This window comes from Octopus bimaculoides, chromosome 7 (assembly GCF_046866305.1).
Source record: "Octopus bimaculoides isolate indiv1 chromosome 7, ASM4686630v1, whole genome shotgun sequence".
Classification (NCBI taxonomy): domain Eukaryota; kingdom Metazoa; phylum Mollusca; class Cephalopoda; order Octopoda; family Octopodidae; genus Octopus; species Octopus bimaculoides.
In genome coordinates this window covers 26460147-26475146 of record NC_142934.1, presented here as the reverse complement: position 1 = coordinate 26475146, position 15000 = coordinate 26460147, and the positions used below count along the sequence as shown (strand labels likewise).

Here is a 15000-nt window from a genome sequence, read left to right as displayed (position 1 = left end):
CTTTCTTGCATTTAAGCAATCTTCAATGTCCCATATTACACACACACATACACACACACACACACACACACACACACACACACACACACACACATATATACCACTGCATCGATCAGATTATCAGATGTTGTTAGATATCGCTGGTCATAAATGCAGTCCCTTGAATCGTCTTAGCTTCCGAATGACGTCAGTCCGCTGTCTTAGCGGGTTGGCCAAACTTACCACCTTAACGGAACGTAGGTCTGTCGCAGGGTTACCCATTGACAGCTGAGTGGACTGGTGCAATGTACAACGCGAAATAAAGTAGTTTGGTCAAGAACACAATGCACCGCTGGTCTGATCTTGGAATTGAAACCACGATCTGACGACTGTGAGTGTATACCATGCGCATTTAAACACAGACATGTGCATACGCTTGCAGATACATACATTCATATATACATATGCACAAAAATATATATATATACTTATATGTACATATATATTCATTTATATATATATATATATATATATATATATATATATATATATATATATATATATGTATGTATAGTACATATATATACATGCATATAATGTGTATACATTTATACATGCATATCATATATACTTGCAAATAACATGTGTGTGTGTATCGTTGTTATTATGCAAAAGTGTCGTAAGTCCAAAACGTTGCTTCTTCAGAGAACGAAAATCTAGTTTCACCATTCCATAGCAAAACCGCTGTACTACACTTCGACAATTTTTGATATCTTAACATCTGAAGCAGCTGGAAGTACGATACTTTGACCAAAAGAACAGGCTAAATAATAAATATTTAAAAAAACGCATTTGGCCAAAGTTGGACATACGACAGTTTAACATACTAGCAACGATATATATAGTGTGTATAACATTCCTGTCACAACCCGGGACCTTGAAGACTGCTAAAATGCAAGAAAGTATACTAGTCCTTTAATATTTGATATTCAATATTTCATATATTCAATAAGACAATCAATACTTCACTTCATTTTACTATATATACTATATATACTATATATTCTATATCCTACATTAATATTATAAGAATATGAATGAAACATAAAAAAACAGTGTTGGAATTCTTTTGAACAATATATATATATATATATATATATATATATATATATATATATATATATATATATATATTCCATTTTCATGTGTTAAGGCTCCGCTACCTTCACATCCAATCATCAAGAAATTTGGTGCTTTACCACTAAACTATTTTTGTTCGATTCATTGACTGAGTGTTCACTTTGGACCTGAGAAATTACTGGAGATAAGCTGTCTTGTTTGTTTCTTAATGATTTTACAAAGTATTTTGTAAACGTTAAATATATCTATGTGCATTCTCTCCGTCTCTCTCTCCTCTTCTCTCTCTTTCTCTCCTCTTCTCTCTCTTCTCTTATCTTCTCTCTCTCTCTCCTCTTCTCTCTCTCCTCTTATCTTCTCTCTCTTCTTCTCTCTCTCTCCCGCTCTCCCTTTCTTTATCTATCTATCTATCTATTTATCTCTCACTGTCTCTTAAAACCCAGTACCTAGATTTTGACAGACAAACACATAGACAGACAAGTACATAGACAGAATGCATGTAGATATACTTCTAAGAGGTCTTCAGTAAATTGATAGTGAATATTAATCAATGTTGCAGTTACTCTATAAAGAAAAACTGACAAAAATTTAATGCATAAACATTTAATTAAGAGTAATATACAAGTTTTCAGAAATTCTCATGGTTGCGTATAAACAAAAACAAAATGGCAGACGACTGAGCTAGGACTTAAAAAGTGAAAGCATGTGGCACACGTTTGTGAGATTTATTTCGTAACGTAATCCTGGCGTGTGCCTAGAGCATAGTTGATGTTGGTTCATGTTATACTTCACGATCGCACTGTTGGAATTTTCTTTTTCTTTCTTCTGTGTATGCACGTATATATGCGAAAAGGTAGAATGTACATGTATTTATGTGCATATACTTGCATGTATGTATTGATATTACTTAAATGTATATGCGCATGTGTAAGTGTATATATGAATCTATGAATCTATGAATCTGTTGTCTCGTAAGTAGGACAGCATTTAAATATTTTACTTCAAAAATCTGTCTATGCTCTGAGATTCCTTGTTCTATGCATTTCTGTTTAATTTCATTTGTTCGTACGTTTGTTTCTTTTGCGTATTTTAAAAGAGGTGTATTTATATGCGATTGCGTATAACAGCAGTTTCTGTCAGTGGATCTCTATGTTTCTGCACTTATTGAATGCTTGATACATGTGCATGTATGAAGGTATATATGTGTGTATATATATATATATATATATATATATATATATATATATATGGAAGAATTTACGAAAAAAAAACAACAACAGACGAGGACAGGTGGTGTAAACAACGAAAGGATGTAGTTATATCCGCGAAATAATATGTATATATATATAATGTATTGTATACTGTCGCACACAATCGCAACAAAAGCGATATTAAGTTGCATAACTGATTGCTGTCGTGTACCTCTCCTTGCAGATCGCTGATGGGTTATCAACTGATTCTCTCCGTCAGCAACATCATGTCTCTGATAAAACCCAGCTGCCAAACCAGGTAAAATATAACATTAAAAAAAAGCAACGAAACACTATATATATATATATTTTTTTTTTTTTTTTCAAGATTTGACAAAAAGGGGCGAAACAGTAAACGTCAGATTTGCAGGCCGCGTCAATATGGTGAGGTTGATAATTTAATGTAATTGTGGGAGGGAAGATCCAGCGAGGAACATCTACGTGGTTTCTCTATCTGCTAGAAATAACAGCCAAATGTCCTTCAAATCTCAGTTTCCTGTCTGAACACAGGAATGAATGCAAGCATCGCTTAATGCAATCATACCTGCTTAAAGAAAACATGCGACGTGTGCGTATATGTGTGCGTGTGTACGTTTCAATATATGTGTGTACATGTGTATGTACATATGCGAAGGCGCGTGGTTAAGTGGTTAGGGCAGTCAGCTCACGATCGTAAGATCGGGAGTTCGATTCCCAGCAACGCGTTGTGTCCTTGAGCAAGACACTTTATTTCACGTTGCTCCAGTCCACTCAGCTCGCAAAAATGAGTAGTACCTGTATTTCAAAGGGCTAACCTTGTCACACTCTGTGTCACGCTGAATCTCCCCGAGAACTACGTTAAGGATACACGTGTCTGTGGCGTGCTCAGCCACTTGCACGTTAATTTCACGAGCAAGCTGTTCCGTTGGTCATATCAGCTGAGACCCTCGTCGTGGTAACCGCATGTATATTCATATAGATACACGTATGTACACACGTATATGTATATGCATATATAATTGTCCGTGTGCGTATATATATGTGTGTGTGTGTGTGTGAAAAAGAAGAACGAAAATGCTACTTTTTAGGTACATTTAAATTTCTTTATATAAGTACATAATAAAAATGTTTTTGTTTTACATGCTTCGGTTGTTTATAAACCCTAACAAATATATGTACTTAAATGAAATATGTAGAGAAAAAAGATTATTAATAAAATAAACGTTCAACCGAAACATGTAAAACAAAAACATGTTTTTATGTATTTATACAAAGAAATTTAAATGTACCTAATTTTAAAATAGTAGCATTTTCGTTCTTATCCATAAATATCTACTTACTCGCGTGTTACCTCTACATTTTAAAGTGAGTGAGTGTGTGTGTGTGTGTGTGTGTGTGTGTGTGTGTGTGTGTGTGTGTGTGTGTGTGTGTGTGTGTGTGTGTGTGTGTGTGTGTGTGTGTGTGTGTGTGTGTGTGTGTGTGTGTCTGTGTGTGTGTGTGTGTGTATGTGTGTGTGTGCGTCTGTGTGCGTGTGTGTGTGTGTCTGTGTCTGTGTGTGTGTGCGCGCGTGTATGAGAAGCTGGAGATTTAAGTTTTGTGTTATTGATTATTCAAATGCAAACGTCGGAAGTAGAAAGGCAGCGTGACAATACATAAGCAAAAATATTCACAAACAAATTAAAATACACAGAGATCTTATTTGTTTATTTAAAAAAAACTATTAGAAAAGCCTTAAGAAAATGCATGTTTTGTAGATATGATACTGATAAAATGAAAATAAATGTTCAGTAATGACAATTGAATAGATGAATATGTGACACATTTTCTAAAGATTTTTTTCAGTGACCAGTCAAATCTCTATGCATTGTTGGTTAATCATTATTTCGGTGTTTGAGAATATTTTCGTGTATATTTTCGTGACCTTATTTCAACTAAGACTACCAAATGTAACGTGTCCTTCAGGCTTTTAAGATGCTAAGATATGATTGAGGCGATATTTGGCTGTTGTTTTTACCATGTCAAAAGACAACGTAGGGAATTATCTTTTCGGCTCGATGATTTATGATGAATGTTGTTGAATGTCAGCGTTGTTGTCGTCGTCGTTGTCATCGTCATCATCGTCGTCGTTTTCGTCTTTGTTGTTTAGCTCCTGGCCAGTCCTGATTAAGTAGGCCTATGATCAGACGCATTTCATCCATAATTGTTCCATCAGCTTTTTTTTTTCTTTTTTTTGCTCGTTTCTTCTTTTCGCTTTTGTATTTCCGAGACTACGTTGTCCAATACATCCTTCTTTTTAAGACTGCTATTTCTAACAAATCAAACGACCATATAGAGACGCTGCCAGATTGTTGACGATAATATTGCTGCCATTCTTGCTATGACTGTTAATGTTATCGTTGTCATCGTCGTAGTTGCTGTCGTTGCTGCTGCTGCTGCTGCTGCTGCTGTTGTTGTTGTTGTTGTTGTTGTTATTGGTGGTGGTGGTGGTGGTGGTGGTCGTCGTCGTCGTCGTCGTCGTGTAGTTAATTGTTTCAATATTAAATTTCTAGTTGATTTCTTCATTAAAACATATCTCCATTTTTATTCACGGCGTGATCGTGGTGGCGGCCGGTGGCTGCGGGAGGGGTGACCCTGATTGTGGTAGTAATGGCAGTGGCGGCGGCTGTGGTGGTGGTGGTGGTGGTGGTGATGATGATGATGGTGGTGGTGGTGGTGGTGGTGGTATGATGACGATGTTGCAGTGTCTGGCGAGTGTCAAGTTTGGTGTAGCGTAGTATGATGCGGGTGTGGGGACGTTTATTGTAATGAACTTATGGAGGAACAGTCGTTGGACAAGAGAGTGTGGGTAAGCGTTAGTATCAAGATTTTATACGCGCGAATACATGTGTGTATAAACGTGCATGTGCGTATGTATGGATCAATGTATATTTCTCTGTGTATGTATGTGTGCCAGTTGTATGCATCTTTGTATATTTGTGTGTGTATGTGTTATTGCGTCTGTGTATGTCTATGTGTTTGTGTGTATGTGTAAGTGGATGTGCCTTTGCATACGAGTGCATGTCTGTGGGCATGTTTATAGATGTGCGTAAGAGTGCATGTATGTGGTATGTATGTGTGCGCTTGCATGTATATGTATGAGTGTATGAGAGTGAGAGTGTATATGCGTGCAAGTGTGTGTGTGTGCTTGTGTGTGTGTGTGTTGTGTGTGCGTGTTTGTGTGTGCGTGTTTGTGTGTGTGTGTGTGTGCGCGCGCGCGCGCGTGCGCGCGTCTGTGTAAACTATTGCAAATAGTAATTACAAATGTCATTTGGTCATACTGAAATTTAAAACCTTGCATAATGTGCGTGTCACGTGCCGTAGACGATATTCGATCTCGCAATTTATGCTCAACTAATCAAAACAATATAGCCAAAACCAAAAAAATATTTAGACAGACAGACAGACAGACAGACAGACAGACAGACAGACAGACAGACAGACAGGCGGATGGATGGTTGGTGGGTGAGTGATGAGCGGGTGGGCGGTTGGATAGATAGATAGATAGATAGATAGATAGATAGATAGATAGATAGATAGATAGATAGATAGATAGATAGATAGATACATACATACATTTCTTTTATTAGCCACACAGGGCTCAACAAAGATGGGACAAATACAATGTAGAGCTTTTCTTTTGGGGAGGGGGAAGGAAAGAGAGAAAAAAAAGGGGGGGTGTCGATCAAAAGGGATCGTAGGAAGAGAAAAAGGGGGGAGTTCGATCAAAAGGGATCGAGAAGAAAGAAAAAAAAAGCGATCAATAGGGATCGTGTATCACACAGTAATGTTCTCGTGTAAAAAGAGGGGAGGACAGTTTAGGTTTAGCCGTGAAAAAAAAAGCCTACGGAAAAGACCACGGTAGCCTTGGTCAATATTGTCATTGAAGAAACTATAACAGTAAGTGACTCTCTTTTGCCTTTTTGTTTTGTTTTTTTTCCTGGATTTTTTTCTAGTTCATAGGGTTATGTTCAAGATGGCTCCGTCGTTCACACATGCCATCCTTGCTACATTCACCCATCTTTTTTTGAAGCATTCACTAGACAAGACTTCCCTTTCTACACTCACCTTCCTCTTCAGGTGATACTTGAAGAAGTTGATGAGAGATTGCCCAGAGAGGAAAGTCTTTGTCTCTAGACCTTTCAGACGCGTCCACCATACACATTCTTTTGCCATAGCCACAAGTACGATGAAAATAGCTCTTCCTTCCCGTTTAAAAGGAGGCGCGACAATATTCACGATAGACTCGGCTGATAGACCGACTCGTCCCACACGCGATAGAAGTTGTTCGACGTAAGCCCACAGCTCGGAAATGGTGGGACACTGTACGAGTGCGTGCAGAACGGTTTCGTCGCTCTGCCCGCATCTCGGACAGGTCGGCCCTGTGTTTCTTGAGCCATGCCTGTAGAGCTTATCCCGAACGGGTAGTGCTTCTCGATAGCACTGCCAGGCCAGGGATCTCTAGAAGTTGTCCATAGGTCCCGGTCCGAAGGTCGTCTTAAACAGGCGGGTCAGGTATTCCTCGTCGACGCCCAGGTTCGCCCCGAGATCGTCGTCGTACCTTCCCTCCACTAATCCACTATAGAATGCGTTAGTTGTGATGCAGTCGCTCAAGGTTGACCCGGGTTGTTGGAGTTGCCGAAGAGCAACGCGACACTCGCGGTGCCATTCGCCCTTCCTCAGCCTCTTCTTGATCCACGACTGCAGTTCGGTCATGGAGACGAGCTGCGGGAAAGCGCGCCGCACAAACGGTGACCACACCTGTTCACCGCTGTCTACGTAGAGCCGGAGATGTCGCAGTCTCAGCGCGTGTCTGCGCATCATCAACCACGGCATGCCCAGTCCTCCTTTTAACGGGTGTTGGCAGCAAATGGATCGCCTAACCATCGGAACGCTTCCTTTCCACAAGAAGCGGAAGAGGATGCGCTCCAGTTTGGTGATGGTAGGGTCGGGACAAGGAACGACGGTCAGGCGGTAGTAGATGACGGACGCGATGTACGTGTTCGCCACCTCCGCCCGACCTTTTAGGGAAAGCTTCCTCTCGGCCCATTGCCGGGCTAGAGTGGCCACCCTTCTCGTTATCTCGTCCCAGTTCTTCTCCGTTTGGAGGTCTGGACCAAACCAGACCCCGAGCAACTCAACCAGACCGTCAGTCCAACGTCCCACGACGGAGGCGCTGCTTGACGGCATGGGCTTGCTTCTCCAGGTGCCGAGCCGCAAGCCCACTGACTTATCCCGGTTGATTTTCGCTCCCGTTACCGCTTCGTAGTCTCTCAGTGTCTCGCCGACAAGATCGATGTGCTTTTGGCTAGACACTATGACGGTGACGTCGTCCGCGTATGCCGACACGCTCGTCCCGCATCCCAACTCTCGCGGGATGCCCCTCAGCGTCCATAGCTTCCGCAGTAGTGGCTCGAGAGTCAACACGTACAGAAGCGACGAGAGGGGGCATCCCTGACGGACCGAACGTACAATGTCGAAGGGTCTTGATAGATGCCCATTGACGCGAACTACCGAACGGATGCCTCTGTACAAGGCAGCCATCCAGCCGCGGAAAATGGGACCGAAGCCGGCCGCTATGAGGACAGCCTCCAAGTATTGATGGTCTACCCTATCGAAAGCTTTCGATTGATCTAAATTGATCAGGGCCCCACCCATGCCAGGTTCCTTAACTACCCGCTCTATGATGTAGCGCATCAGATAGATAGATAGATAGATAGATAGATAGATAGATAGATAGATAGATAGATAGATAGATAGATAGATAGACGGAGGGAGAGATGGATGGATGGATGGATGGATGGATGGATGGATGGATGGATGGATGGATGGATAGTAGTGTAGTAATATTCTGGGGTGTTGTGTAGGTATTTGGGTGATGGTGATGTTGATGTGTGACAATTATATCTGGTCCTAGTCGTATTACTCGATGTTGATCTGGTGGTGGTGGTGGTGGTGAGCAGAGGGAGGAGTGGAGGAGACAATGTAGAGTGATAAAGATGGTGTTTTTCCTTCTAATTTATCAGGTACCAACAACAGAGACAAGAGCAAGAGATGATGATAAAACTATTCCAAAGGTTGTCGCCGCTGTGGACAAACACCACACGGTAAGTGTACTTTGGTCATCAACACAACACTGTTCTGTTTGTATGTTGTAAAGGTAGACAGACAGACAGACAGACAGACAGACAGACAGACAGACAGACGGACAGGCATGTAGATAGATAGATAGATAGACAGACAGACAGACAGACAGACAGACAGACAGATAGATAGATAGATAGATAGATAGATAAACATGTATACATGCATATATGTATATATGTGAAATAAACATATACACATTTTCATGCACACACGCATCCACACACATACACACACACACGCACATGTATATACACACACACACACACACACACACGAGCGTGCATATATACATATATACATCAGGCAATACACATATGAGGTGAAAAAGGAGCTGCTCAGAAAATATTCTCCGACTGGTAACCAATGATACACACCCATGGAAATTTCACAGTTTACCGCAACATAGAAACACACCAATGAATAAATATGCTAAAATGTTGCTGATGAAACCGCAATAAAACGTAAGGTAAACCATCCAGACATAATGGTTTGGGATAGAGTAAAGAAAATATGAACAATGCAGGTAATCTGTTAAGTTAATGGTGATGATTAATGGAAAAAGAACACATCTACAGGGTGCAACAAAAAAAACGATACAATATTTTACAGATTGACAAATGTTTCAACAAGAAACACGTGATGTGCACGAGCCCCAAACTCTGTAAAAAATCATAAACTTGTAGCCACAGGAAGACCCCGTTACCACCTACCTAATTTCACTCGGGTTACACAAATAGTCGTGTAAAATATGGGAGATGTTTTCTGCCGGACACTGTGTGTTGAATTCATGAGAAATCTATAGATATACAACACGAACTAAAGCTATTGGGGAATTTGAATATGCCTCAGCATCAATCTTGCAAAGTTTGACTTCACATCACCAGTACGAACACGACTAATTACAGAAACAACTGGCTCTCCGTCGTTTACGGCGACGAGATTTCCATTAATGAACTCGTGAAGAAATGTTTAAATGTTTAGTATGTATTATGTGCATATATATACAGGGTGCGATGGGTAAATTGTCGCCATTTTACATTTTTAATTTCGCGCATACGCATTGTTTGTTTTTGATTTTGTCGACCACACAGTATAGTCGGGTCAGTTGGGGACCGTTTGTAAGAAGAATACCACTATGACGCAATTCACTCTGCCAGAAATTTGGAAAGGGCATGCTGTCCTGTTTGGCATTCACGCCGGAAGCTCCATTACGAACATTTCAGAGTGTTTGGGTGTCAATCTGAGGACATGTACCGAGAGTGATAAAAATCAAACATCCCGTCAACATCATGGTGTTTGGAGTGATCACTAGTGGTGGGACGTTATGCCTCCATTCATCTTCCCACACGGCTTCAGACTCAACACGGAGGCCTACATCAAGTGCCTGGAGGAGGTAGCGCTGCCCTGGGTCAGGAGGGTGGCTGCTGGAAGTACTCTGCACCATGCCACACAAGCAGGAGAACCCAGTCATGGCTGTCAAACAATTTCCGCGACCACATCTCCCCTAACATATGGTTACCTAACTCCTCAGACTGAAAACTCCTTGATTATTATGTGTGGGGCGCAGTTGAGCGAGAGATCAACAAAACACCTTATAACACCAAAGATGAACTGAAGGCAAGGATTATGGCAGCATTCATTTAAACAAGGAGACCATCCAGAAGAGTTGCAGGAGATTCCGAAGTCGTATGGAGGCCGTGGTTGAAGCCAATGGTGATTTTATTGAATAAATTTACTCTTTAGTATTTCAAGATACGTTTATGTAATTTTGGTAAATATATCTTTAAGATGAGATGTGAGTGTTATTTTCATTTTTGCGTAATTTAGAAGCCAGTTTATTCACCGCACCCAGTGCACACACACACACACACACACACACACACACACACACACACACACACACACACACATACATACATACATATATATATATATATATATATATATATATATATATATATATATATATATATAATCGATTAAGGAAACAAGATGGATTTGGTATAACTCTATTTTGTACGACGATCGTTTCGACCCATCCTGCGACTGTCCCTTATGGGTGGGATGCTGTGCATCAAATCGTGTTGCATCAGTTTTGCAGTCTGGATCACCAGTGCTTTACTCAACACATAAGCACACTAATTGACACATACCCATTAGTCCAAAATATTACATGTATATATATATATATATATATTACATATGTAGAACGTGTCAATACATACATACTGGTAGCTCCATTAGAACAAAAAATAGACAAATTTTCGCAAAAGCAGATATGAACAGCAAAACCAGAAATTTAATCTATTGCATTAAATGCCCGTATTGCGAGGAACTATATACAGGCGAGACAGGGAATGCATTATCGGAATACTCACGAGTCCACAGACAACAAATCCGGAACACCAATGATTGCCAAGTTCCAATGAGCGAACATATAGATACATGTGATCAGAAAATGTTCCTAATTTTTCCTTTCCATAAACTATATTAAAATGTTCAAATGTTTTGAACGGAAATAACAACAATAATATAACAACCGGTTAATGATGTGGATTAAAAAATATCTCTAGCATATGATTATAAACAAATTATCGGTCCGCCTGGCAAACCGTGATGTTTAAACTGCATGCGGATTGGTCAAACCTGTATTCTAAAAATTCAGCTTGTTGGAGCATTTAACTCAACTATCAATTAAACACATTTGAAATCTGATGATTACTCTATCTATGAAAGCGCTAATTTAATGTTATGAGCATTACGAAATATTTTTCAATGTTAAAATACTATAATGAAAAACGTGAAAACCAGATTATGCTTTAACTGATATTTTATTCTATACAAATTCACACAAATTGGAATATATATATATATATATATATATATATATATATATATATATATATATATATGCGAGTAAAAATAAATACAAAAAAGGTGGGTTTTTGTATGATTGTGTATAGAGGAATATATTATTTTGTTTAAAAGAGTTCCAACACTGTCTGTTTTTTATGTTTTATTTATATTCCTGCAGAACTAATGTGGGGTATAGAATATGGAATATACAATATATAATATATAATATAATATACAATATACAATATAAAATAAAATAAAATAAAAATGGATGGCACCATGAAAGAAAGTATTGAATGTAGATGAAATATTGAGTGTTCAATATAAAGGATCAAATATATAAATATATAAATATAAATATATAAAGGCGACTCGAGTTTCAGGGCTATTTCCCTTCGTCATGGCCGGTATGACAGACTTTAAAAAAAAAAATATATATATATATATATATATATATATATATATATATATATATATATATATATATATATTCCAATTTGTGTGAATTTCTATAGAATAAAATATCAGTTAAAGCATAATCTGGTTTTCACGTTTTTCATTATAGTATTTTAACATTGAAAAATATTTCGTAATGCTCATAAAATTAAATTAGCGCTTTCATAGATAGAGTAATCATCAGATAAAAATAAATCCACTCACAGGGCTTTGGCCGACTCGAGAAGACACACTTTCCAACGTGCCATGTGGTTGCGAAGCTAACTTTTTACCACACTGCCATACTTGCGCCTGTGTGTGTATGTGTGTGCGCGCGCGTATGTGTGTGTGCGTGTGTGTATGTGTATGTTTATGTGCGTGTGTATGTGTGCGCGCGTGTGTGTGCGCGTGTGTGTGTGTATACTCTTGCACACAAACATACATACACTTCATAAAAGAAAAACATTCTCTCACTTGCACGCATTAACACATACACACTTCAGAAGTCAACATCTTCATACACACCCTTTACAAACACATATGAAAAAATGGAGACGATGGACAAAAAGGAACCTAGATAGATATATCAATTAATATGACGTTGGTCAATGCTCTATTTGTCATTGATAGATCTGTCCAGTCATTATACACTTCATTTTTCTATTACCTTACAGCAAATAACGTGTACGGACATATTGGATTCTATATTGTTACTTTGTATCTTTGTTTTTGTTTTGGGGTTTTTTTACACTTTTGGTATAATAATTGTAAGATACAGCTGACTTTTTCTACACACCTTCAATCCCTCCTCCTCCTCCTCCTCTTTCTCCTGCTTTTCTTCTTTTCGTTTTCTTTGTGAAGCTTTCTGCTATTTTTCTGGCTTTTTATTGTCTTCTTCTTCTTCTTCTTCTTCTTCTTCTTCTTCTTCTTCTTCTTCTTCTTCTTCTTCTTCTTCTTCTTCATCTTCTTCTTTCTTCTTCTTCGGCTGCTTCGTTAGTTTTTTATTTTTTATTTTTTTATTAAGACTGCATTTGCGCCATCTTCTTTTCTACGATTGTTATTGTGATTACTTCTGCAGTTAGTATCCTTCTTAATGCTATAATTGTTGCTGTTGTCGGTATTACTGTTGTAGTTTTGCTGTTGCTATGGAAACTACATTTGCAGCCCTTGTTATTGTTATTGTTGTTAATATTGTTGCTGTCTTGTTGCTGTCTTGTTGTTGTGGTTGTTGCTGTTAGCGTTGAGATTCTTCTGGTCATCTGTTTGTTTTATTTTATTTCTATTTTTTATTTTATATGCGTGTTTGTTTTATTGTTTTTCTTTTATCTTTAATTTTTGGTACGTTTTGTTCAATCTACTTCTGCCCCTCCTAAGGTTACGGTTACAGTAGTTTGGGGTACGGATGCTGTTGTGGTTGTTATGCTCGTTTAGTAACTGTTGCGGTTGTAGTTGGTGTACTTTTTTCTATTGTTGTTGTTGTGGTTGTGCCTGTGGTTTTTATTGTTTCGGTACAGCTGTTGTTGTTGTTGTTGCAGCATCTGTTGTTATTAATCTTAGTGTTCCTATTGATAAAGTTCTTGTTGTTGCTGTTGTTGTTATTGTTCTCGTTGTTGTTGTTGTCGTCGTCGTCGTCGTCGTCGTCGCTGCTGCTGCTGCTGCTGCTGCTGTTATAGTCCTCCATTACAGTTTTGCTAAGATACTGTAAGACGATGATACAAAACGTAAAAACAAAACAAATATGGCTGCAACAACTTTTAACGGCGCTGCTGCACTCACAACGATAATTGTCTTGAATTACAATACGCTACAAACTACTGTTGTTGTTGTTGTTGTTGTTGTTGGTGGTGGTGGTGGTGGTGGTGGTGGTGGTGGTGGTGGTGGTGGTGGTGGTGGTAGCATTGATGTAGTTGTATTTGTTATTTGCTTATCTTTTTGTTGTTGTTAGTGATGTCGATGTCTTTTATTATTTTATTTTTCTTAATGATAATGATACGGTTGTTGATATTGGGAGTTAATACTTAGCAGTACTGTAATGACGATGTTGATGATGATGATGATGATGATGATGATGATGATGATGATAACGATGACGACGACCACAACAACAACGACGACGATTTTGATGATATGCTGTCATCATCGTCGTTATCTCCATCGTCATAATCATCATCATCATCGTCATCACCACCACCACCTCCACCACCTCCACCACCACTACCATTATCATCAGTAGCAGCAACACCACCAAAAACAAAACATTATCACCACAACCTCCGCCACCACCACCACCACCACCACCATCACCATCATTATCCTGATTTATTTTTACTATAGGGAGAGCGAGTGTTGGAAAAGTGGTCTAGTAGATTAAACCACTTGAATAATTTTATGAAACAGATTATTACAAGTATTCTTTTGTTTATTTGTTGTATGAACAGCGGCAGTCCGTTACAGGACTGCCGCTGTAATGTAAGGTTCTCCTTGTCTGAGTTAATTTCATTTGTATGAATCAGAACGATTTCTGTTACAGAGACTATAGGTTTTGGTATTTCAGATAGATATAAGTAACCCTGTCTGAAATAAAGGCTCTTAATAAAATAGAGACTCTGGGTGAAATAAGTAAGCTAGTCTGTCTTCCTGTCACATCTATAAGCTATCACCAGTTGATATTGTCACAGCTATCTAGTGTCGCCACTCTATTTTATCATATTTGTCTTATGTCACAGTGAACATACCCGCCATCTCGGACACTCGGCAAAGAGCACACTCGGAGAAACCGTGCGAGCCGTCTGAACACTTGGAAAATGGATACGCGACTGAGAAGGGCCAGGCGAGAAGCTACTACCGGCAGCAGAACGTTGTGTAGAGGCTGCTCCTATACCGAGTGCGTGCGAATCGTTCGTACGAAACCGACGTTGCAGTGATGCACACAGAGCTCCACGATCCGACCTGCGCACGTACCGAAAATGCGCACATACCGAAAATGCGCACGGACAACTGCAACAGACGTGCGCAAGGCGAACCACCTACGGCGCCGTCACCTTGAACATGCTGCTCGAAAGATCCTGGGTGAAATAAATAAGCACAGCTGTCTTTCTGTCAAATCAGTCAAGTATCCATTCTTTATATTGTTACAGCTGTCTATCGAGGGTCCCCACTCTATTTTGTCATATCTATCTAG

The 15000-nt window shown here is 39.3% G+C and overlaps 1 protein-coding gene across 8 annotated transcripts in view; it reads left to right on the top strand.

Annotated features, from left to right (window-relative positions):
* The window catches only part of LOC106867396 (uncharacterized), a 214674-nt gene that overhangs the window by 167443 nt on the left and 32231 nt on the right, over positions 1-15000 (top strand). For 7 of the 8 annotated variants that reach the window (XM_089355046.1, XM_089355040.1, XM_089355041.1 and 4 more), the window contains 2 exons: positions 2551-2625; positions 8408-8488. In XM_089355046.1, coding sequence (XP_089211172.1) covers positions 2551-2625; positions 8408-8488 — 156 coding nt within the window. The remainder of the gene's footprint in view (positions 1-2550; positions 2626-8407; positions 8489-15000) is intronic. The other variant, XM_089355047.1, reaches the window with a different exon arrangement.